Source organism: Carassius gibelio, chromosome B23 (genome assembly GCF_023724105.1).
Source record: "Carassius gibelio isolate Cgi1373 ecotype wild population from Czech Republic chromosome B23, carGib1.2-hapl.c, whole genome shotgun sequence".
In the NCBI taxonomy this organism is placed as follows: Eukaryota; Metazoa; Chordata; class Actinopteri; order Cypriniformes; family Cyprinidae; genus Carassius; species Carassius gibelio.
The window spans coordinates 20,952,659-20,979,619 of record NC_068418.1 but is presented as its reverse complement, the minus strand read 5'-3'; the positions used below and the strand labels follow the sequence as shown (position 1 = coordinate 20,979,619).

At 36.8% G+C, this 26,961-nt stretch overlaps 1 protein-coding gene across 2 annotated transcripts in view; it reads right to left on the bottom strand.

Annotated features, from left to right (window-relative positions):
• LOC128011493 (plexin-A1) overlaps positions 1 to 26,961 on the bottom strand; it is a 200,632-nt gene that overhangs the window by 11,130 nt on the left and 162,541 nt on the right. Inside the window, exons 17-27 of one of the 2 annotated variants that reach the window (XM_052593964.1) lie at positions 24,916 to 25,009; positions 23,871 to 24,107; positions 21,976 to 22,119; positions 19,603 to 19,837; positions 15,059 to 15,207; positions 12,309 to 12,565; positions 11,084 to 11,150; positions 5,970 to 6,116; positions 4,870 to 5,029; positions 1,481 to 1,584; positions 731 to 827 (exon numbers count right to left, since the gene is read on the bottom strand). In XM_052593964.1, coding sequence (XP_052449924.1) covers positions 731 to 827; positions 1,481 to 1,584; positions 4,870 to 5,029; positions 5,970 to 6,116; positions 11,084 to 11,150; positions 12,309 to 12,565; positions 15,059 to 15,207; positions 19,603 to 19,837; positions 21,976 to 22,119; positions 23,871 to 24,107; positions 24,916 to 25,009 — 1,691 coding nt within the window. The remainder of the gene's footprint in view (positions 1 to 730; positions 828 to 1,480; positions 1,585 to 4,869; positions 5,030 to 5,969; positions 6,117 to 11,083; positions 11,151 to 12,308; positions 12,566 to 15,058; positions 15,208 to 19,602; positions 19,838 to 21,975; positions 22,120 to 23,870; positions 24,108 to 24,915; positions 25,010 to 26,961) is intronic. The other variant, XM_052593965.1, reaches the window with a different exon arrangement.

Sequence of the window (26,961 nt, the reverse complement as noted above, 5' to 3'; positions counted from 1 at the left end):
AATGGATTTGGAACAATGTTCAAAGGTATTTTCTTGGAGCTTACATATCCAGGAAATCAAATAAAAAACGTAAAAGCCAGATCATGTAATGACCACGATCTGCTCCATCACTTCGACACCACACTGACTGCGCTAACCGCTGCCATTTCTATGGCAACGAGCGAAACCCGACTTGAACAACAATACGAATGTGTGTCCAGTGTTTGAGCACTCAGAGAATTATCCCAGACATGAAGCCCACTCTCAAAGGGAAATATAATGGACGTCTGCCATGAGAGAGCCATGGCTTGAGTGCATGTAATTCTGGGGCAATCACGAATACTCGCTTCTGAGGAGGACAGACAACATTAAACAGCTTTTTTCTCTCTGATCCCCTTTCCCTTTTTTTGGGTTGAGGAACAAAACACCTTCAGTTCTGTGCTATCATCACCTCTTATTCGCACAAACAGCCAAAGTGCTCCGAAAACAAAACAAAAAATCATCACAAAGAACAGCGAAAAACATCAAGTCTGCCAGCTTTTTGAAATCGAGACAAGAGGACACGATACTAGAGCGAGTCCTCATTTTCAGAGGAAAAATAGAGGCCAGTGAGCTCTGAGTGCAATACAAACAAATCCTTCGGTCGAATAAGGCAAATGTGATCTCGCTCTTCTGATGAAAGTCTCTGAGGAGACGAGACTTGGAAGTTCTAAGGAGAAAATCAAAAACGACGTTGAGACTGAGTTTGTACCGTATCTGCTGAGGGACTTGGTGAAGGTGGACGAGTTTGAGATGTTGTACGCAGAGTTTTGCTTTGGCACCAGGGCGATAACAGACCCATCTGTTACCTGAAAACAGTGAGAAACACAAATTACTGCAAATTACTCCGAAAAAACCTCAATCATAGAGACATCAGCACACTGTACTCTGCTGATCATAGATTTATTATGCAACAATACTTGTTAAAGCTCACAGATCAGTCTGTACATTGTGTATCAGATGCAAAAAAAACTATATTTACACTACTGGTTAAGCTCCAAGTTTGGAGAATTTTTTTTATGTTTTTGATAACTGAGAACCAATGAATCATAAATGCAGCCTGGGTGAGCTTAAGAGAGTTCTTTCAAAAATGTTACAAAATATTATTTATTCCAAACTTTTCACTGTTATTGTCTGATATACGACTAATATGTAATCTGCATCACAAATGTTTCATAGTTAAAACTATAACGTTTAAAGGTTTTACTAAATAATTCAATTGAGATTACCGGAAATCATTTCCATTTGTATATCAGGTAAAAATACTTCAATATACGAATAATTAAGATATCCTATGTATAAAAAAAACATCTCTCTCTCTCTCTCTCTCTCTTTCTCTCCCTCATTATATTAAATTCCCATGACCTTCAGTTCATACCATTGCTGTCCATAAAGCCTTTATGTTCCTTATTAGGGCTGTTTATGTTCATGGTGACAGCTCAGGTGTGGAGAGTAAGTGTACCTGATAGTGTGCTAGTGTGTTCAGGCGTTTCCAGTCATTATCAATCTTAGTAGTGACATCCTCATCCTGCAGAATGATCCTCGCCAGTCGCCCCTGACGCCACTCTGAAACAGAAAACAAGATGAGTTTGGTGTGTCAATAAGAAGGGAATGATGTTTCATGTTCTAAAAAAGAAAATAAAAGATTTTACTTCAATAATTTATTTTTGAATTGAGGATGCCTCTAAATGGCTTTCAAAGCAAGTTTTGCCAAATTTAACTCACTTTTGGGGGCAAGTGTGCACTCAAACTCTAGCTATGTGTGTACAACATGCACATCGCTCCCGTAGCAAGGACGACTGACCACTTGAGGGAAGCTTCCCTCTTTAGAAAGGCTTCATTTAGAGCCTATAACCTTGTGCAGACCTTGTTCGAATCTCCCTGTGCAGCGTGAAGTTGCTTTTCCAAGCTCAATAGATATGAAAGCATGCACTTGCTGTTACCAGAGGTGAGCGACATAACTAGGAAGTCATTGTCCGGGTCAGATCTAAATTACGGATCTGATCAAGTTAATGGGAATGACTATTCTAAGCCTCTTACAGGCAAACCGTTCCAATAAACAACCTCCCTGTTTGTTTGTTGCAGGAGGAAGTCACAGTTTCTTATTTCGAAACAGGCTCCGAAAGACAACTGCCAAGGAGCAAAGCAAAGCCAGATGAGATCTGCAGCTGATAGCATCACTCAGTCTGAGCCAGATGACAATCATGTTGGGAACTGTTCGAGCTAATGGGATCTTGCTGTGGTTGATATTGTTCAGTGTCTATTTCCCTGGTGCCCACAATGGTGACTTCAGCATCCATTTATATCAAGCTGCTGATAAGCTGAACATTTGTATCAGCTGAAAATACCTGTTTTGAACAGAAGCGTTTGATTACAAGAACATGCAATAGGGAAGTTAATAATTTAGCTTAATCATTAAGTGTACAAATTTTCAATTTATTTCAGCAAATTTAGTATGTGTGCATATATATATATATATATATATATATATATATATATATATATATATATATATTAGTGCTGTCAAAATTAGCGCGTTAACGCATTCGATTAATTTGAAATATTTAACGCGTAAAAAAAAAAAATAACGCAATTAACGCGGTTGCAGTTTTTTTTATTTCCAGTTGTGGCCTATGTGTGTTCAACGTGCAAAGAAATATGGATAAGACCAAGGAAGGACTTTTAGACGGAAAGTTTCAGTATAAAACTCTGCCGGATTACTCTTCAGTCTGCCACAAGAAACATTACTCTTCATTCAGTCTGCCACAAGAAACAGCAACATTAAAATCATGAACTCAAATGTCATTGTTTTAAAAAAAAAAAAAAACAATGACTGTAACAGTGCGTAAATCAGACCTTTCTGTAACGCTAACGTTAATAAGCTTAGACGAAAATAACGAAATAATTGTGTAGCGGAGTATTTTTTGTACACAGTGCCGCGAACTGTCAATCACTCCTGTACGCGTGCATCACTGTCCTCCTCAGCTGCAGCTACTTGCGCTCTCTCTCTTCATCAAGCTTTAAAACAAAAAGGGGACAAAAAGATCATATTGTCTTTGTGCATAGGCTATAGATTAATTCGATAAATGAATATCTAAATTTGTGCCTTGCCGTCTACGGTATTTTTTTAGAACTTAGAAAAAAGATGCTGCAGCCAATGAACAGCCAGCGGGGGCTGCAGGACGACTCAACCTCCGCAGACAGTTTTTAATGTTTATCAGACAATAAATACTCAAGATTTTGCTTTAGTATAACTCACAACGAGTTTCACACACCTTCTCCGGCCACGTTGAGTTGTTGACACTTAACAGTGGGAAAAGCGACACATGCGCTATTCACTTGTATAACTTAAGGGTGAATGGGTAATGTAGTTTCTGCTCTGGGTGGGATGAATTAGGAAGCTTGCATTGTGAAGGGCGCTCTGAAAAGCGGCAGTGCAGGTAAAAGATTAAAACCTCTATTAAAACAGATGTCCAAATGAGCGTACCGGTACGCTACAAGCACGTTCTGGGCGCACGGAGAGGTGGCGGTACGCTCAAGAGCTATATTTGGAAGTGGCGGTACTGAGTACTGGTGCGTACTGGCCCACTTAAAGCACTGGCAATGACTATACTTTGGAATTTTTTTGCAGTCCACTTAGAATTCAACATGGAAATCATTTTTGTTTTTTATTGGCATTGATTGTTTTGAAATTCAAATGGTACTTACATGCCTGTGTTTTTATTTCTGTAATAAATATGGCTTTCAAGCCAACAGTTAATTTGGAGGATATTGATGGTTTATTGCAGGTATGTTGTTTACATGAGAAAATCTGTGTTACAAGTTAAACAAAAATTCCAATAAACAATCATATTTTGAATTTAAATAGTTTCTTTGTCTTGAGTTTACATTAATTATTTACATTTTACATTTACATATCCAAAAAGTTTCAGTCTTTTAATTGCGATTAATCGCGATTAATCGCGATTAATTTTAAAAAATTGTGCGATTAATTAGTTAATTTTTTTTAATCGATTGACAGCACTAATATATATATATATATATACACTAAATTTAATAAAACATTATACATAATATTCAATATGAGAATGAAGTACTAAGAACAAAAAGGGTAAAAAGTAGGTTGTGTGGCAATAATATTTGGACTTTTTTACAAGCATTTTGTTATATTAATGAATGAATAATTGATTAATGACAATCAACTATGAAATTTCCTGAAGAATGACATGCATGTAATATGTCATTGATGTATCTATCTTGAAGCATAACTGCTCTGCCACGCATATATCCAAACCACAAATCTCTTCATGGACTCTGTATTTAACCCTGGGTTATCATCTTTTTTTACCCCGTAAGGTCACTCTTTATCCTGGGTTATGCAACATTTTACTTATTCATTTTGAGAAGTAATTTTGAGAAGAGGTTAAGAACCGCTTTTGACGCTAGCAAAGGTATTCGCTAAACAGTGTGTTGCCATAATGTTCTAGCGAATAATTTATCAACAGAAAACCAATCATAAACCACTTCATTCTACATTCATGCGCTTTGCCACAGAAACCTCCACTTTAAAATTAAACATTTTCAGAGGTGGGCAGGCGGTTTTTAAAATGGGTCATTTGCCAATCAATCTTATTGACCTCATAAATATGCAAAAAGGAACATTAACCCTGGGTTTCCAAATGGAGAGTATGAACCCAACTGCCCAGCATTAATTACAAATCCAGGGCAAAGTATAAATAGCGTGCAACATGAAACAAGTTAACCCAGGATTATCTATATGTATGACTCAGTTTCAAGTGTGAAAATCCCTTTGGGTCATATTCCTTCCTTATCTTTCTCAAGAGTTCTTACCCAGGTCCATGTCTCCTGCTTTGGGTCTCTGGGAGTATGGGCTTCCTTTATACACAGCATCCAGAAGCTTCTCCTTCACCTGGGTGATAGTGTCACAGTTCAGGCATTTCACCGTCACCTCTGGGCCGTTATCATTCTCCGGGTTCACACAATGAAGTGTCTAAAAGGAGATGAGATAAATCAGTCGGAGCAATTTGTTATTAGCATCTAGTTTGAAAAGTTAAAGCACTCTGCACTGTACAATCAAGTTGAAAACACCAGTGAGTAATAATTAATATATTCAATTAATTAATGTATATTGAAAATATATAGAATAATATTGTGTTAATTCATTACAATATATTGAATAATACATAACACATTTTCACTTTTCAAAAGGTGAAAAATATGTGACAATTAGCTATTTTTATATTCAGAAATCACACTTACCTCCATATATGAAATGTGTAACTATGCAAATAATACAATTAGATATGTTTATGAATACTGTGTGTGTTCAGATTTATGTAAACCCACGTGAAAGAGAAATTTAGTGTTTCAATATATCTATTACATGCAAAAATGTGGTGCAGTTTGTCAAATTTGCCATATATATATATATATATATATATATATATATATATATATATATACATATATATATATATATATATATGCAGTATATACTGTAGCATTAGTTACATATGTAGACATGTAATATATCACATTATATTTTCCAGTATGCTCCCACATATTTCTTGTTTTGTAAGAGAGTAGGCAGTTGCCTGCTTAAAAAGCTCATGAGTGACTGATTTGAAATACTCTACATTTGAGAAATCCATCAGCGGGAGTATGAATAACACCCCTTACATGAAGTGCACGGAGAATTGACTCAATTAATTTCAACAGGGTTTAGTGTTAGCATGTTGCTAAGCTAACAGCATGACACTTTAACATGACTTCCAGCTGACTTTTTTCTTCTTCTACAATAATGTGTATGAATTGTGCACATAAAGTATACCTGAGACCATCAGTTAAATTTGGATTCAATGGATTTATGCGAATTCAAATATTGAGAGACATAAAAAAAAAACTTTTTTTTGTTGTGCACTTGCACTGACCAGCGTCTTGTAGTCAATCTGTTGTCGGATGAGTTTGTCCTCACTGAGGGAGTATCGGGCCTCTCCAGTGATGGCATCTATAGGGCCTTTTTCCATCTGCTGTTTCATAGCACAGTACAGCATGAAGAGAGGCTCACCTGCACACTCCTGTAGAGAGAGAAACAACAACAGTGGGTTAGGACTCCACAATGTCATGAACACATGCACTGTGACTTTTTCACCTCATAAAAAGTAGAAGACAAAGCAAAAAGATTACGCAATCAATAGCCCTTTCCTTTCATAGTAGCACACAGACATAAAATGCATTTCATGTATGTACTGTATATTGAGCAAAACTTGATTACTGATAAACTGTCACTTCAGATGTGAAAAACAAGCAGCTATAATGATGCACCGCTTTCAAATAATCACAAGGACTTGCCAATCAATACAACCATTAGCCTCTCACACCCTCAAAAAGCCCCTCTCAAAAAAGACAAACAGTTTAAACGCAGGGGAGAGAGAGAGAGAGCGATAGATGGAGGTTAACGATTGGGAGGAAGCACTTAAACCCCTTTGTGAAATGAACGGATAGGTGTGGATAGAGAGAGAATGCTGGGGTGTGGACTGATAGGCTGTTTTCTGCATTAGCATTAACATCTTTCACTGACTGACAAACTTTGTTTTTTAGTTTCTTAGTTCTTTGTATTTATGTTTATGGTTGATTAGGTGTCCATTAGCAGTTAACTAGCCTTATATGGTCTGGTTTATGGCTCATAACTAGTTTTGTACAATTAGCGTCCACACAGCCTATTCGTAGCCTCAGATTTTGTGAGGTATGACAATAAACTATAATTGCTAGTTTTTGCCTCAAATTACTGATTAGCAAACGTATTCATCATTGTAGATTCAGACAGCAAATATTGTGTGAATTACGCATAACACACCAAATCTGAAGCTAAAATGAATAGACTCGCTAATCGCTAGTTTCTGAGGCAGAAGTTACAAAGGATCTGAAGCTGCAACCTGAAGCTGTAATGAATTGTAATGAGTTTGAGACAGAAATGAGCAATTAGTAATCTTATTCATTGTAGCTTTAGACAGCAAATATTATGTGAATTAAATATTAAAATAATCTGAAGCTATAATGAATAGACTCGCTAATCGCTAGTTTCTGGGGAAGAAACTACAAATAATCTGAGGAACTGTAATGAGACAGAAACTAACAATGAACGGTCTTGTAATATTTGCAGCTTCAGATTTTGTGCAGTTTGAAAATAAGCTTACTAATCATTCATTTTTGCCTCAAACTAGTGATTAGCAAACTTATTCATCATTATAGATTCACACATAGCAAATATTGTATGAAGTAACACAAAATCTGAAGCAACAATGAAAAGACTCGCTAATCGCTAGTTTCTCAGGCTGAAGCTACAAAGGATCCAAAGCTACAATCTGAAGCTACAATGTATTGCAATGAGTTTCTGAGAAAGAAACTAGCAATTAGCAGTCTTATTCACTGTTGGATTGTGTGTGCTACTATGTAAAAAAGCTTTCTAATCTGCCTCAGAAACTAGTGATTAGCAAGTTTATTCATCATTGTAGATTCAGACATAGCAAATATTGTGTGAATTACACATTTACACACAAAATCTGAGGCTACAGTGAATAAACTTCCTAATCATTCATTTCTGAGGCAGATGCTACAATCTGAAGCTATGATGAATTGTGATGAGTTTCTAAAACAGAAACTAGCAATTAGCATTCTTGTTCATTGTAGCTTCAGATTTGTGTGGTACTATGTGAAAAAACATTCTAAATGCTAGTTACTGCCTCAGAAACTAGTGATTAGCAAGTTTACTCATTGTGGCTTAAAATTTTAAAGAAAAAAAATCAAAATAATTTCAGAAGACTGATCAGGTTCAATGCGGGAAACTTATAAGCCAAAAAAAAAGTGCAGCAAGCTGTCACATGCAAGACATGTCAGGCATGTACCCCTCCTCAGCCGCCCTCCGACCGCAGTGATTATGATGGGCATGGTGAAACGAGGAAACCCACCGTCTCCCTCCGCCTTACACATACCCACATGAAACAGTTTCCTCTGGTTTCCTCCATCACTTCATCCTGTTTTACTCCACCCACCCTCCCACCATATGCTGTTAACGTCTCGTTAGCATCTGCGCTAATTAAGCCGACAGCTGCTAATGAGAGGGAGCGCAAATACATCACTCTTAGAGACCCCCACTGCAGCACGCACGGCCGAGAGACCAGACCACATCCCACGCTTCAGCTTCATTAAAGAAAGAGACAGAAAGAGAACGAGAGAGTGCAGACCACATAGCCAGACCTCACCCACCCATAGGGCTAATGAACAGTAGCAGGAAAATATCCTGTTGAAATATGGAGCTAGCAGATCAATTATTCCACACCACAGCCTTGAGCATACCTTGTTCAAAATCACCACTGTGGCCAGAATGTTGATTAAGAAAAAAAAAAAGAAAGACTTGATTCGTGTGAGTTTGCTTCAATTGTGCTGTCTGAGCCGTGTCTTCATATGTGATATTATAAACTGGTGTGTTGATGACAACAGCTTGTCAGTTCCACTAACTCACGCCACAATCCCATCCGTCTAAAACAGCACTGCTCTTCCTAATGCTAATTAGCGATCTCAAACTGTCTGCTTCTGAACTTTTGTCAGCAAGCAGAGAAGCCAAACGAGGCCTGTAAACAGTCAAAGCCTGAAATGGACTTCAAATGAGCAAATCGGAATTGGCTTATTTGGTCTGAAAGGATGAGTTCATCCAAAAATTCTAAATTACCCTCATGTCGTTGCAAATCTGTGTAAATTCCATAGTTCATAAAAGGTATTAGGCTAAATATTCTTGCTTCTCCAGTGATAAATAAACATACTTCATATATAAAAGTTAGGAAATATTAGCCTATAACTTTTTAAATGTTTCTTAAAGTCTTTTATGTTTACCAAAGCTGCATTTATTTGATCAAAATACAAAAATTATTATAGCAGTATTGTGAAATATTACAATTTGAAAAAAATAAAAATAAAGAAAAAGAAAACTATTTTCTTTTTGAATATATTTTAAAATGTAATTTATTCCAGTGATGCATGAATTTTCAGCATTTTTACTTCAGTGTCACATGATCATTCAGAAATCATAATATGCTGATTTGCTGCATAATTATTATTGGTGCTCAGTTATTTATAATGGCTCTTATTATCGATGTTAAAAACTGTTTTTGCTGCTTAACATTTTATGGAAACATGATGGATTCTTTGATAAATAGAAAGTTAAAAAGAACAGCATTTATTTGAAATAGAAATCTTTTGTAACATGTTTTTCACTGCCAATATTGATCATTTAAGAATGAATAAAAGCATTATTTTACACACACATAAAGAGAAATAAAGATTTTAATGGTAGTATATCATGGTTTCTGCATAAGTATTAAGCAGCACAACTTTGCAGCATAGGTAATAAATGTAAATCAGCTGTAAATCAGCATATTACAATGAATTCTGAATGATTATGAGAAACTGGAGTAATGATGTTGCAAATTCAGCTTTGTATCAAAGGAATAAATGACATTTTAGAATATATTATAAAAAAATATTATGTGTAAATATTAGTGTTTTACTGTTTTTGAGCACATCAATGCAACTTCACAAAAGACTTAAATAAATATATATATATATATATATATATATATATATATATATATATATATATATATATATATATATATATATATATATATATATATATATATATATAATTTGTAATTTGACTAAATTATGTCAATTTTCATTTCTGGTATGAACTATTCCTGTATAAGCAACTACATCTGATGTTCTCCAGTAATGAAAAAGCACGTTCAATTTGTGTCATCGTTAAATTAATCTCTATGAAGTGAAAGTATTCTGGACTCCTGTTTCCTGTTGATTAAAATTCTTCCATTGCATGCTGAGCCCTGCATGATTGAACTAATAAAACTAGAGAGCTGCTAATGCGAGAGTGGGAGAGAGACAGAGAGACAGACAGGGGAGGACCGACTTCCTGCAGCTCAATCACGCTCTGTGAGTGGCGTCATGGAGTGAAGCAGGAGTGGGTGGGGGATAGGAGCATATAAAAGGAGATAGAGCTAAGAGCTGATGGAGGCTAGGATGCAGAGGTGCCTGTAGGGATGGCTTTTGACCTGCGCGACCACTGACAGACAGCTTCTGTCTCATTATTTGTCACATCATGTTGGAACTAGTTGTGGAAAGGCCCTCCGGTCTCTCTCTATTCTTGCAGAATAAAGGCAAGTTCAATTTTGTGCTTTTGTTTGTGACTGGGTGCATTTTAGATTTTCAGGAGTGAGTAATTACATACTTTAACAAAAATGAAAAATTCGGTTATCATTTACTGACCCCAATGTTGTTTCTAACATGACTTTTTTTTCCTTCTGCACAAAAATATGATATTTTGAAAGCTTCAAATGGTTTTGTCCATAAAACTGAACTCAATGGGGCCTGAAACAAACACAATTAACTTTCATTGTATTTAGTCAACATCCTATTTTGTGATTTACACAAGAAAGTCATTTAGTTGTGAGTAAATGATGAAACAAACTCCCTTTTTGGGTGAAAAATCCCTTCAAAACACAAATATAAGTTATTAGTAAGACTTATTTAAACAAACTGATTCTGTGTGTGTTTGTATGAGAGAGAGATTCGTTACAAGAACTGGCTCATAAGAGTCAATTGATTGTGAATCAGTGACCAGTACTCCAGGCTTCAGTCACACAATCCTTCAGAAATCATTCTAATATGCTGATTTTCTGCTTAAGAAAAAATTTGGTAACACTTTATTTTAAGGTGTCCTTGTTACTGATGTTACTTTTACTCACTATTTTAATAACACTTAAATATGCATTGATTACATGCAAGTAACCCTAAGCCTAAGACTAACCATAATCCAAACCCTAAACATAGAGTAAGTACATATAGTAATTCATATTACTCATTGTACTTAAATGTATAAAGGACACCTGAAAATAAAGTATAAAAAACATTCTTTATCATTATCTATAATGTACACAATTCTGTCTTATCAGTAACAAGTACTGTACATACTTACTTTTAAGAACTTGTACAGAAGAAAAGTGAACCAGTTTGTAAGCATCTTTTCAGCAACAGACTCGGTCCTAAAACGGAAAAAAGAAAAGAAGAGAAAGATAAACTATGAATCAAAATTCATACAACACAAATGCAACCCAAAAGTGAATGAAAGCTTTCTCAAACAAACCAATAAACAAAAAACTCCTTTTAAACTACACTTTTTTCAAAACAAACCACCAATCTTCATTAAGGCTACACAATTACAGTAATTGGGCGACGTCTTCCATTAATGGCCAACCTGTCGCCAGCCGAAGACCCCCAAAAGCTTCCCCAGAACAGAAGTAATTAAAGCATGCTGTAATTAATGGACTTCAGTGCTCCTAATTCATCTGTAGCTGGCAAACGAGAGCGAATGTTAGCGCGAGCTGCTAACTGCAGCTCCTTCCTCCCTCAGGCCCACCAGTAGCCTTTTCTGCTGTTCAATAATGCATTCGCATAGACTTACCAACTCCCATTACTTCCTTACATAAGGGCCTATTATTAAATTATATGCTCATTAATAAAACGGTGAAGGGGAGATAAAGTGAATGGAGTGGGACAACAGGTATTTCATGAGTGGGAAGTGTCCCGAATAGCTCATTAGTGTACTTCAAAAAGTGCTCTAGATCAGGGTGCACATCTGGGTGAGAGGATATTGACTTTTATTGAATTTGAGGTGATATTTCCAAGCTAGGATTTTTGTGGAATTAAAAGTCTGCTTATGTTAGTCGAGGTTTCTTGCACTGAAGTCGTGATTTAGTTTTACAGTATTTCTGCCCTCTCAATGACCCTTTTAAACAGGCTGTTTTTGCTACTGTACCTTTAAGAGTGCTGTAACTAAACAACCTTGTTTTTGATTGGCTAAAAGCCTGTTCACACAAAGGATAACTGTAGCAATAACTATTATGTTTAATAATTGTTATAATTATTTTAGAATGGGGAAGTCTATACTGTATTTATAACAATAACAATATAAAAGGAAAAGTTTTTTTTTTCTTCCAGCTGATTAATAATAAAACCATTGACAGATGATCAGAATCCATCCTGCTTTAAAGATCTTGAGCATTTAAAGCAGCAGACGACAAAACTACAGTGTGTGCTTATAATATACAAGACGTTATTGTGCATTGGTATGGATGCTAACATAGTTATGGATGTAGTTATACAGTTATCATTCTTGTTGTGAACGGTGTGTTTTCTCCCACCTCCTGAGAAGCAGTTTAGGGTGGTTCTTGCTCTCCAGGTTCTTGTCTATGAGGTCAGAGAGCAGCTGTTTGAGGACTCCTGTAGCGTACTCCATCTCTCCCTGTAGAGCTGTCATGATGAGTGATGCCACGTTGCCACGGTCACGCATGGAGAAGGAGCGCTGAGCTTCCAGCGTGCGGATAAATGTCAGCAGGAAGTGCTTCTTGGTGAGGAGTTGACCAAACAGAGTCAAGGCCTTCTCGACATTAGCCTGCACCTGTGGGAAAACACACAAGAGCATATCATTATACAGTTTAGAATACATTACCACAGCTATGTTATATTTTGATAAACAGATAAAAGGTCAAATCAAATCAAATTGCAACAGGATTCATATTAATTTAACATGATTATTTGAAAGGCTCTAATTTTTTCTCAAGTTTGGGTCTTATTCCTGAAACGTGAGAAGAATGAATCAAAAATATGGGATCAGCAAGGCTGCAATTATCTGATCAAACAATGTAAAAATAGTGATTTGTGAAATTGTATTACAATTTTAAATAACTGCTTTTGATTGTAATTTATTGTAATCTGTCATTTATTTCTGTGATGTCAAAGCTGAATTTCCAGCATCATTGCTCCAGTCTTCAGCGTCACATGATTCTTCAGAAATCATTCTAATATGCTGATTTGCTGCTCAAGAAACATTTCTTATAAATGTTGAAAATAGTTGCAATGCTTAATATTTTGTGGCAACCGTGAAACATTTACAGGATTCTTTGATGAATAGAAAGCATAAAAACAAAAAAAAGTATTTATTTGAAATAGAAATCATTGTGTTTCATTGCATGAGGCCCATTGTGTGACTGGTTTGAGGTCTAGATACAACTATTGCTCCAAAAAATGGGATGATTTGGGGGGGGGGCAATCTATTTGAATCGGCCAATAAGAGAAGAGGACAACATAAAGCAATAATCGCATTTAACCGGTGTACTTCGTAGGGGTTGCACCGATTAATCGTTTAGTCGACTTCAGTGCTTTGTCATGACGCTTTAAGCTTGACGTCGACTAGTTGCCCGTCCTATAGAGGGCGCAACAGGATAAATCTTTGAAGGACTTCCACATTTACGCTCCATCTCAAAACAGTTCAAATAAAAAATACATACATACTATGAAAGCACTCCACATGCATGTGTTATTGTATTACTGGACGCTCGAAATTGAACGGGAGAACACACATGCTAAACCACTTATTATACTGATAAGTTAATCGCTGTTCTAATCTAATGCGCTGCTGCACTGTAAGGCACACACATAGGCACGTCACGCGCAGATCGCTCGCGCACAGAATCATTCAGCGCAGAAATGTACTGTGAAATGTACACCTTTTTTTGATCGATTGTGCACAGTAAAACCAGGGAACTTTTTAAGTTTATATAGCTTTAAATGTTTTGACTGACGTATTCTGCCTTTCTGAAACACAATGTCCAAGCCTTTTAGTAAAGTAAACCGCATTCAGGCAGAAGTCCGCATGAGGGACGTGCAGCTTTCTGATTGACATCAAAGGGAATCCAAGATGCTAGCAGCTCAAAACACAACAGAAGGAAATGCAGAGTGAGGGCGAGGAAGGACAGAGAGAGAAAGAGTACAGCAGGAAGCAGACGTGATCTCAGAGTTCAGGAGTAAAAGGTGGTGATGTGTCCTTCCGTGAGCCGCACCTGTCACTTTTCATCTGCCTCGCTCTCTCTCTCATCTTACCTGCACAATTTCTTGAAGCCACATATTAATACTAACATAACAAAAGCGACATCTTACATGTGTCCAAAGTGGTCGTGACAAGCTACTGGACATTGTCATTTATGTGGCTTTTTCCACAGCAGTGTCTACTGGTGTTGTGATGGTTACTTTGCAAATGTTACAAGAAATTGCAAAAAAACTAAATCGAATCTCCAAGCGAGGCTACCGGAATCAGACTTCAAAGCAAACGGGCGTCTGTTATTGTCCCCTTCAGCACCTTATGTACTATGTAACCTGACAAAGGCATTTTTTCCCGACAACACAGACTAATAAAGTGCCTCAATTCTTCTCTGCTGAGCCGAATGAAATTTGCAGCCTCTCGGGGAGGCCGATTGTACTGTAGGTTGCTTTGGGACGAGAAGCTACACAGAGCAATAAGGGCCTGAGCCGTGCGCATAGGCACTTGATTACGCCCGGGGACTCGGGGGCAAATACAGTAAAAACAAACCCCAGATGAAATAATAAACATGCGATCCCTGTGCAAGCCAACAGTGTGACCTGCCATTCGCAGGCCGGTGGACGTAGCATGTCGGAGAAATGGTGTATTAAATTGTATGTTTCGAGGTTTCGTGATTGATCTCGTTTAGTTGCGTTGTTTTCTTTAGCTCGTGCTATTATGTGTCAGTCGTTAGCATCTGGCTTTATTGTACAAGAGGTCACAATCTGTAACATGTTGAACTTGTAAACTCCAAATTGCAGGTTCAAACTTTTTTTTTTTGAGAGAGAGAGAGAGGGAGAGAGAGAGAGAGAGAGTCACCAACCCCATTTATCCGAAGCAAGTAATGTCAAAAAGATTGGTAACTGAATTTACAGTATACATCATGACCTTTCAAGAGTGTTGATCAGGCTTTAAGGCACAATTGTAGTTTTTACAATCTCAGCATTATGCTGTTGTTTCTAGTATTAGTAGTGGTCTGCTGATTGCATTGTTAGTTCTGCTCTAGGGAAACCGTGGTGATGGTGATGTACTGACCCGTACCTCCATCTCCTTGAGCACCGGGTGGTCCTCAATGCCAGGGAACAGCACCCTCATGGCATAGGTTCGGTAGTCCAGGAATGGAATACCAGCTCCATCCAGCTCTTGGGTTAGTTCGTGGATGTCAGTTTGGAGTTCGGCAAAAGCTGTGAGGAGAAAACAAATGGTAAGTAGAGTTTCAACATTTGACCAATTATGTTCCATGAGTTTTTCAGTTGTATGTTGACTAGATAAAGACATTAAAAAAAAACATTTAATGAAGCTAACACACATAATTCAATTCAATTCAAGGTTATTTGTATAGCGCTTTTTACAATACGACTCATTACAAAGCAACTTTACAGAAAACTATGTTTCTACAATATTTAGTAGTAGCTTATGGTGGTGACTGTCAGTTTGTGCACGTTTGACAGGATTTTTAGAAAAAATAATAATAATACAAGACGTAGTCAGCTAGACGATGAACATTATTAATATTATTAATTAATAATTGTTATATGATGCAGTCGCACTTGTAGCAACATTTGTTAGTTCTGTTGTTGATTCAGAAGTTAGATTTAGATAACAGAAGTTAGATTTGCTTTAAGCCTTCTGTAAGTATGAACAAAAATGAATTTTAAATAACGCGGTTGATTGGGAACTCATGAAAACGTGGTCACTGGGAGCCTCGTGCAATAATAGGTACTTGTTGGGTAAACAGAAGCAATGCTAAGTCTGTCAATCTGTTTGTTTATTCGGTTTATGACTAATTTGTTTTAGCTATTCGAAAAGAGCGGGAGGGAAGAAGCGTAAGAGACACAAAGTTCACGGGAAAAGAAAGTCAATTAATTGCATGAGTGGGTAATTAATAAAGGAGCGGAGCTTTTCATGCATAATTTCCTCCAGCTGTTATTCCTTCTCGTTGTCCGCTGGGATATGAATACTGAATCAAGAAGCTCCTACTCTAAGTGAGTGTTTTTCATCTTAAAAATACTACACAAATATTATTCAAGATGAACTGCCCAACGGGATTTTCAGCCTCCCGACCAAAAAAAATAGAAGACGAGAAAGTGACAGGCCTAAAGAGCTTTTAATTCTTTCATATCGAAGTGCACTTGAAAGGCCCAACAAAGATTTCCAACATGAGGGATGGCCTTGTAATTCAATTTCACTTCATTACTTGGAGAGGCGCGTGTATCGTAAAGCATGAGGGGGCATTACAGACAACTTGAATGAGAATTTTTAAAGGCTTCCTGTTGCAGTGGTCAAAACATTATGCCTCTCAGGAAGCAGCAGCAGCCCTGGCAAGGTCGTCCAGCAAACATTTCCTTCAGAGCTGAAGCTGTTTGTCAAAACAAGTTTGAAAAGTGTAGTACACTGCTGATAATGCGTTTCTTTCTGAAACCGTTCCTTTAGTTGTGAAAGCACTCAAAGTGAAACCATTCCAATTACCGTCATGTCCACACACGCTTGCACTAACATTTCTCGGCTAATGTAAAGCAGAGAGGCGAAGCTGATATCCCCACTGAGCGTTCCCGGTATCTAAACCGGCACTGGATAGCTCGCTAATTAGCCATTAGCTGTGCCTTTGTTTGTTTGCGCTCTCTGATGGGCTGCATCATGGCTCAGTAAGCCTCTGCACATGGTGAATCGTGTCCCTGGATGCCTCTCGCCCGTCCACATGCGCAACGCCATCACGACTCTATGCTATAGGGCCAAACTAGAGGGTGAAGCTGTTTAGAGAGGTGGGATCAATGATGGTAAGTATTTAGAGGATATTCATACATTTAGGTAAATATCATGAAACATGGAAGGAAAAGATATATATGGAGTTATATTTACATATTTCTTTCTTGTCCTCGAAACTGGTTAGCTGATAAGAGTGTGATATTCTAGTGATATCAGAACTCCAACCATTTCACTGTTTGTATGACTTTGCTTGCAGGATTTCTGAACAATGTGGGATCACTGAATTCAAGCATTTAGAGGAGGTTAACACTGTTGGATAAATCTCAATAAAGTTTGGAAGAAAATGTCATATAAGAGACTTATTAAGCTTAAAAATCAAAAGAACAATTATATTTTATTGGAAATTTATAGAGCTATAAAAAGACTTAAATGAACCCCACCCCCCCAAAAATGTAATAAAATTAAACTTGTACTGCTCCAATGCTGATTTTCACTGCTCTAATGCAGTAATTACATAAAATATGCATATGATTTTATTGAATTTTATATGTATTTTATTTATTTTATTTTACATGTATTTGTATTTTTATATGTATTTTATAAAAATATTACCATTAAAATATTGTATAAAATATGTAACAAAACAAACCTCTCTTTATCCAAAAACATAATTTGGCATAAAAAAAATGACACTTTTTGACATGTTTTGTGGGATAAACCCTTTTGCAGCCCATTATCTGACTCTGGGCTGGACAGACCACGGGTTCGAGAACTTCGGGTCATTACCAAGCGAGTCTAATCTCAGCCCAAATTAGAAATAACCAAGCTAAGATCATAAATATTTTGCAGAGGTTGTAAATAATGTCAGCGCATATGATCCAACTAAAATATTGATGCACAGATTGAATGGCATTGCGATAACAAACCGTTCAGGCTGTCCACTAATGAAGGCAGTCAGCCAATCAGTGAGAATCAGCGCTAAAGAACGTGACAGCTAATCAATGCCTACCATCTCCTTCACCCATTTGCCAAGAAGAAAATTTCTTTCATCATTCTCCCTCTGCCATTCAGCCATCTCCCCCTTTGCAGTGAGAAAGACTGTTTGTTAGCAAGCTAGCCACACCATGATTTTTCATCCTCTTGACAGGGTTGTGACCAGGAGGGTCGACAGTCCTAAGATAATAGCCAATTAGGACCCGGTGCATCGCTACGAGACCAGGTAGAGTGTGGCATTGGGAACCTTTATGGCATATGGAAACTGTATTTCAAACTGGGTAGAAGACGGAATGCCATAACAGTGCAGCTCACTAACACCAACCTGTAACCAAGACATGCTATCAACCATAATGATGTCACCATGGCGACAAGAGATCGGAAAGACGTTAATGTGGAGCTTGATAGTACACCTGCAGGTTTTACTTCAACAGCAATTTAGATTCTGTAAAGTGGACGTTTATCACAGAATGTGCCTTTCATGTAAAACAATCATAAATGTATAGTATGTATAATTAGGGTGTAAAAGCTTTTATGTATTACAAAATTATATGTACATTTCAATGTATTATTCTATACATTATATATTATATGATTTAATTGTATATACTTTATGAATTAATAAACATAATTACATATAAAATATATTTTTATATGTAAAACAATTGCACATTTTATTACATAAAGATGCAAATAAATATTTTAATAAAAAATAAATATAAAAAATATATAAAAAAAAAATTAATAAATTTCTGTATATTAAAATTTGTTCTATTTTATAGAAAAAATATAAGAAAAAAAATTTATGAATGTCTATATATCTTAGGGGTGTAACGATACATGTATTTGTACCGAAAATGTTCTTTTAATTTTTTTAAAAAAAATCTTGAAATTCTAACAATAAATGTCATTTTGATGCTCTTTAATGTGGCACGACATACTAATGTATACTAACGTACATACTAACATATACTAACGCCTAAGTTTTGAGGGCAGCGCGGTGCGCGAGTGAGCATGATCACCCCTTCCTCTTTATTACTAATTTTAAAGCTGCAGTAGGTAACTTTTGTAAAAATATATTTTTTACATATTTGTTAAACCTGTCATTATGTCCTGACAGGAGAATATGAAACAGATAATCTGTGAAAAAAATCAAGCTCCTCTGGCTCCTCCCAGTGGTCCTATTGCCATTTGCAGAAAGTCATCCGCTCCCGGTGAGAAACAACCAATCAGAGCTGCGGTCTGTAACTTTGTTTGTGTTCAAAATGTAGAAAAATGTAAATAATAAGCGAGTACACCATGAATCCATTTTCCAAACCGTGTTTTTAGCTTGTCCTGAATCACTAGGGTGCACCTATAATAAGTGTTTATATTCGGACTATTTTAGATTGCTTCGGGGGTACCGCGGCGGAGTAACCCAGTACCTTTGTGATTCTTCATAGACATAAACAGAGAGAAGTAGTTCCGGCTATGATGTTCTTCCGCAAGACGCAAGCAGTTCTGTTTATTAACCGCTAGAGCATCGAAAGTTACCTACCGCAGCTTTAAAGAGAAATATACATGAATAAAAATATTACCCATCACGTAATCGTTCAATCATTAATTCATTTCACACCCCACCCCATATATATAATTAATGTTAATTCATTATAAACAAATACAGATGATCTTAAAGCAAGTAGCATGTGTCTGACCAGTTAATAAATACCACAGTAACTTAAAATCACAAAATCACTTAAAATTTATATGGTTCTACAATGTAATTGATTGACAGCTTGTTAAAGAGTAACACGCTGCTGCACTAGGATACAGTTAGTGAACACAATGACCAGTCGGTGCAAACACTAAATGATATATGACTTGCTAATAATTCATCTCACCTTCTTTGCACTCCAGAGCGACTCTAGACTCCAGGTTGTCCATTTGCAGCTGGAGTCTTTTGAGGGTGCGGTCTGCGTCGCGGGACTTGCGCTTGTAGGCGATGAGCACCGCGATGATGACCAGCAGCAGGAGGCCGCCACCTCCTCCGATCCCGATGATGGCAGGCAGCGTGAGAAGGCTGTCGGAGTAGATCTGCAGTGTGCCGGGGGAATATTCGAACCCTCCTGCCCGGATCTGTAACAGAGGCATGGGAGACCTGATATATTGAGGTGCAGGATTCAAATCTTGTGTAGTGGTCTGCGATCTGCAATAAGCCGCGATTAGCATTCGTAATTTTGTTGTGGCAATTCATTTGTGAGAATCAACGTTTTGCGTCACGAATGCAACAGCTGCTTTAAACAAAGACCCAAATTAAAACTTTATGAGCCAATCACAATTTTGAGACAAGCTGAGAGACTGAAAACCCATTTAGCTTGAAATGTCCTATTATTACTGGATCATTTCAAGCTTGTATTTAGAAAATAGAACATTTTACAAGGAACCGTGTGATTGTTTACACAGCTCACATCTTGGCAAGAATCAATCCACACAGTGTCAAGGTGTTTGTTTTAACCATAAACATGTTTGTGCAACAGAATAGTTAAATGTTTGAAACCAATAAGATTAAGCAAATAGTTTTTTTTCTAAAGAAGCTGAGGATGTTTGTCTAATAAAACTTTACGATATGGCACCGCTTAGCCCTTGCAAAATCTGTATGGTATCTTAGACGCAGTACTGGATAGTAATTGACTGCATGTAACCTTGATTATGTAATCAGGTTTTAAAAATTTAAGGATTATTTTAATAAATTTACAATACATTTATAGATTATAAATTTTAAAACAAAGTATATATGCCTACGTCACACGCAACCTTCTCAATATGATTATGTAATGTCGCAGAGCTAGTGCAAGATGAGCATTTGTGGTTAAAAGTTTTTTGTTCCTTTTTTTGAAAATGGCCTTCAACCCGATTTGGACCTTCAACCCATTGGCTTCCACTGAAGTACACAATATGTGGACAAATCCTGAAATGCTTTCCTCAAAAATCTTATTTCTTTTTGACTGAAAGAAAGACATGAACATCTTGGATGACATGGGGTGAGCAAATTGCCTCATTTTAATTCTGGAAGTGAACTAATACTTGTAATTAGATTATATTACATTTTAAAATACTCCTAATCAGACTGCAGTTCCTTTTTTATGATTACATATTATTCACATGGTCACATGACATGCAGATAAACAGGTATGAAATTTCCTATTTTTTTATTAAGTATTTTATTTTAACAATTGTAATTTTAAAAAGATTTATTTGAATTGTACTTTGATTGAATTAATTATTTGCTTTTCATTAAACTATGGGAAACTTTGATGTAATATAATGTTTAATGCACTTCATAACAATGTATTATTGTTCATAACATTGTTAAGAACAATGAATGCATTAATTCATTGTTAATAACAACATGTCACGTAATTTAGAATCAGCAATGGACTACAATTTGCAAATACAGTAATCTACCCAGAACTGCTTAGAGGGCATAATTTCGAGTAAAATGTCTGACCTAAACATAAATTCCAGTAATGAACTGGACATATATGAACATAAATATTAGGAACTCCAGTGAGACATTACGTGAGCGTATGTACTGCACCACAAGCATTGTGTGCTGTCTGCAAAACTACAGGGACCCCTGGGAAGGCACGGGGTCAAAGATCGCAGCCATGCTAAATTTTCTAGAGAGACTCTCTCTAACAGGGGTCACAGTGGTCAATGCACAGCTGTGTGACGAACACACATGTGTACACACACATACTCTAATTCTCACATGCAGGCCAAAAGATACAGAAATCACACACACTGAGAGCTGCCAGACGTGATCCAATGCACCAAGGGTGGCCCATAAGTAGGTCACTGTACATGGGACAAGAGCACAGCTGTGTCTGCGTCTCCCCGGCCTCGCCTCACATCGACTCTGAGTGCCGCACGGGAAGGCAACGCAAAGAGACATGTCTATTTTTGAACCAGCATTTTTCAAAGAGCATTTGTACGAACATATATTTCACACAATTTCTCAGAATTCAATGTGACATTTGCGACAAAAAAAATACGAATGCAGAAAACAGGCGTAAATATTTTTCTTCTCGGAGCATTTCGCTTTTAGAGCCATCACAACGAATGACATGTTGAGGCGAAATAAAGAGTGTCCTTTCAAGACATTTTCCTTCAGCGGGGTGTTCGGTTGGTGTTAAGTTCATTCCTGGCTGTGGGTTGTCATTTCCAATCTTTTGACATTTGGTCAGTGTGAACTTGAGGATCTAAGTACATACCGTCACTTTGTGCTGTCCGGTGAGGTTGGGCCACTCACACAGCAACTGGGTCTCAGAGAGCGTCAGAATACACGGTGTCTCTCCGATAAACACTGTATAGTTAAGTCTGGAGTTACCGGGAGCGGCAGGAACCAAATTACGACCCTGTAATGACAACAATAAAGAAAAAGATGTCATTAGACATGTATGTATCCCCCAAGTAATTCATTTTGGATAAAAGCGTCTAAATCAGATATGAAAAGAAATAATAAAAATAACTAACATAAATTGGTTTAACATAAATCCTGTTTTACTCATGATTCTCAACAGAGCTTTGTCATGTAACATTTAAAAGCCTAAACTAATTTCTACCCAAAATTAAGAAAATTAAGAAAACAATATTTGTTGGCAACAAGTAATTTATGTGAAAGTATAATATTTAATATAAATGTAATATATATATATATATATATATATATATATATATATATATATATATATATATATATATATATATATATATATATATATATATATATATAATATAAAATGAATTTAAGGTTATAATTTTAGATTTTAAATTTGCATTTATTATTATTATTATCATCAATATTTATGAAATTAAAAATCGATTTTTTTATATTATATTTAAATATGTCTGTTTTACACACACACTGTAGTAATTTATGCGTTTATGTGTATTTGTGTTTACACAAAAATATTACAGTTTAGAATTTTCTACATTATAACTACAAATAAAAATTTAATACTTTAAAATAAAAAATACATAAAACGGATTATATTACATTTGCATAATATAATATTAGTATGTGTCTTCACACACACACACACACTCACTATAAAATATACAATATAAAATTTAAGTTGTATAAAAAATGTATTATTCTACATATGAAAGTGATACATTTCTAATAATAATAAATAAATAAAAAACTGTGAAATCACACAATTAAATAATCATAATTTTTTTGTGTTGGCAACGATGAAAATATGTTTATAGAATGCCTACAGATACCGAAAATATTCCTTTAAGATGCTGGAATGGGTTTTCAAGATAATAGTAATGGTCTCTTTTTGTCCAAATTAAATTTAGCATCACACAACCTTGGACACATAAAGGTCATGAAGATATTGATTTTAAAAAAGCAAAGAAGACCCCAGAGGCTTGAACAGATATGAACATATCCTGCGACTGATCTCGTCAAAGGAGATAAAGAGAATACTCTCGGAATACTCTGCAGCCACATGGACAGGAAGCATGGGAAAAATAAATGTTGATAAACAACAGCAAAGCACTCGTTCCTCAGGGTTCAGGGAGGCCACGGCACGACGATCTTTAATGCAAATTCTGCTCCCTCTCCCCCTCTCATCTCATCCGCGCCGTCAACCCCAGATCAAATTAGATGAGAAATTAATTGCGTGGAGAATGTGATGCATCTCCAGAATATCCCTGATTATTTCACCAAATTGCATTTTTGTATTTTCCTTCGCTTTGCTAATGCACCAGGTTGCCCCCCCACCCCAATAAGCCAAGCGGGGGATCGGGCATTAAGTGAAAAGGTTTCATTAATAAATTTCCATTTAACAAAGAAATATCACCCGACATGCTTCGACTCTCACCTCAGTTGGTTTATAGGAGAAACCAGCCACTGTTTGTGATCAGCATTTTGAATCAAAAAATTTAAGGCATGTAGAAGAAGCGGTACGTATGGAGAGTTTCTAGTTATTACTCTAGCCATTTTGCAGTATCCTTTAGCAGCTTTTATTCAGGAAAGGAAAATATGGGCAGAAGCAGCAGCAACGTGATCAACCAATGACGCAAACTCTAATTGGCCACATAAACCTCACAACAATAACCAAGAATCCAGCAGCCGTTTAAAGCAAGTGATGTGTACCTTCAGGATGAGGGGCGACGTTGGTTTGAGCTCCAGAATGCCTGTGGGACTGAGGGGTTCAAAGACGGGGTCCGGGTAGTAGCTGAAGCTCTCGTTGACGACCACAAGGGCGTGGACGTTATCCATGTAGAAGCCGATCTCATCCGGTCCGCTGCCAGTCTCAGCAAAGCCTCTATCCGAATCAGCCACCGACGGAGCCAGACAGACCATTACAGAGTTGTTGAAAACCGTGCAGTTCTGAGTAGAAGAGCAAAACAGAGACAAAACTGAATCCAACTTTTTAAAAACAACATTGACAAATGTGTCAATTTAATGTGTTTATTAATGTTTTATTCATCTGCAATAAATGCATTTAAATACACTCTAACTGTGGTCATTCTCAGAAAAAGAAAATAATAAAAATAAACTTTTAAATACATTTATTTTATTTTTTATTATTTAAATTTGATTTAAACATTTGATTGACTTTACTTAATAATCATTTAATATTTACATTTTTACAATTGTTGTCATTGACTTCTAGAACTTTCTTTTGAATATTTTATTGATCTGCCAAGTTATGTAATGTATTTTAATTATCTCTATCTTTGGTCATTCTCAGGATAGATAGATGATCATTTAAACGCATTACATTATTTGCATTACATATTTTGTGTAATTCATTTGATTAAAATATTTAATTGGTTGACCCTTATTACAATTAAATGGGACACAAATTATGTTTTTTAATAGCAGCAGGCATGTCAGATATTCTAATGCTACATTAAATCATTGTTAATGTAATTATGAGGTACACAGTGGTCATTTAAACTCTGAGAGTGCAAGGAAAAAATGTTTAAAAAGAACATAACAAAAAGTGACAGACACTTCTGTGACCTTTCTCAAGATAAAAATGCTGGTTAGAATTGTGTGTGTCGCTGTCACAGAGTCCTTTAAGAAACACAGCGGCAGAGGAACACGTGGAAGCTTTTGTGAGATGAACATTAGAAAAAAATATGGAAGAACCTAGAGATGTCAGGAAAGGACAAGGAAACAGGATACTTACATGGAAGGACTCGGCAGAGCCGTACTTGGCGCGGATCTTGGGCTCTTTAATGGTGGCCAGGTTGGTGCCGCTGATCGTCAGCAGAGTCCCACCGCTGGGAAGAGAAACAGGAAGTCATCATCGAAACATGATGGGTACCGATCTCGCACAATAACGCAATCATACAGTCTAGCTCAACACTTGGCCTTGAAATCTGAAGAAATATCAGTCTATCAAGCTTTTCATCCCAAAGGGAGGCAAAACAGAGCAGAGGTAATATATCCCATAATCACTTTTGGCGATGAGACACAAAAAGGATTTCCGTGAAGAGCCAGCCATTCCACCTCTACATATGCGGCACCTATTTCATAAGTTGTAACCGATTAGATGATATTCACAGAGCCCATCAAATCAAAAAGAGTTTTATAGCTTTCAGTCAGCTTCTGTTAGCTTCAAAGCTAATTATATGCTAGCACACTTCTGTACTTATTTAAAATTCATTCAATTCTGGCCAAAAATGCTTTTAAATGAGATTTCTTGAGGGGGTAAAAATCTACATCTAGACTGAGAATGTCCCTCCCGCAAATGTACATGCCTCTTTTTAATCAACTGTGATATTTCAAGTACAATTTGCCAGGCAGTGATGTAAACAAAATGCTACTGGCTATTCAGAAAAAGAGACAAGCCCTTTAACCTCGCTCTGTCCCAACTTCCTGTTTCGATAGGAAATCTGTTAACCCTAGAGCACGGCTTGTCTTACCACGTTTATGAAGACCTGCTCGATCACAGCACACTGTATGTGTGGAGTTCTTTCAGTCTGGCTTTTCTATGTCTCTGTCCGTCTCAGTGAAAAATCTCTCTTAACTCAGGTACAAGCTTCAGGGAACAAGAAAAAGGACACACTGCCTACAAATAGATCCTCTGCCCACCACTATCTGAAAAGATATCTCATTCCAGTCGCAATGCTTGCAAGTATGCAACAGTACACTTGATGTATTGTAAGCACGCAGCCCTCTTATTGTATTACTGTGGCAGCAACCGACCTCAGTACTCAAGAGGACACCTTACAAATGACATTAAATCAGATCTACCTGCTTAAAATATGTCAACAGTTCAAGTAATTTCAACTATATGTACTAGCATAGCTAGTTTTGGGCCTGACCTTTCTTGGTTTATTTCTTGTTTGTCCTAACTTTTGATCTCTTGGCATTAGTCTTTATTTGAATGATGCTATATGTACCTTCAGCTCCTGTTTTTTAAGCTTACTGAACACAAAATCGTTTCAAGATACTAATTTGCCTAGGGTTCCCTATACTGACGTCTTGTGTTCACAGGCTTGTTAACATAGGCGGTCTGTGAGTTTGATTCTCGCACCGTACTGCTGCTGATGTCTCTGCATGTTTGCCTCTGTGACACCTGCTGTGCTGTGGCACTGAAGGGCATTTTCAGCTCAAATCAATACAGCTTCAGTCAGCGCACTATAACAGGCTCTGAGGCCACAACATTTGGGTTCCAGTTATGTCTGTTCAAGCTAGGGGCGACTTCTGCACAGGTGCAGTCATTTCCGGTACTGCTTTGATCCCCGAGTCTGTGCATTTGTTTTTCTGAAGCAGATAGGGTGGGGGGGAGGTACCATGATACACACTCCTGGGGGATAATGGCCCCATTCAAAGCAGGGCTTGGTGGAGAGAGTGCACGCTTGACTGTGGCAGCCTGGGTCAGCAACAAAACACAATCACACAGACACACAGTTATGAGTATGTGTGTGTCGTGAAATAACCGACATGAAATAACTCTTTTGTGTAAAGAGGAAAAAGCCAGGAACCTCTTCACACACACACACACACACACACACATTTTAAATATACCATATCTATGAAGTGCTAAACAGGAAATAATTATATAAAATCTGAATATTTAAATGTAAATTATGAATATCTAGAAGTAAATCTGAATATATATTTAAGTCTGAATGTATAGATGTAAATCAATATATATACACAATATAAATCTGAATATATCCTATATATCCCGAATTACACACACACACACACACACACACACACA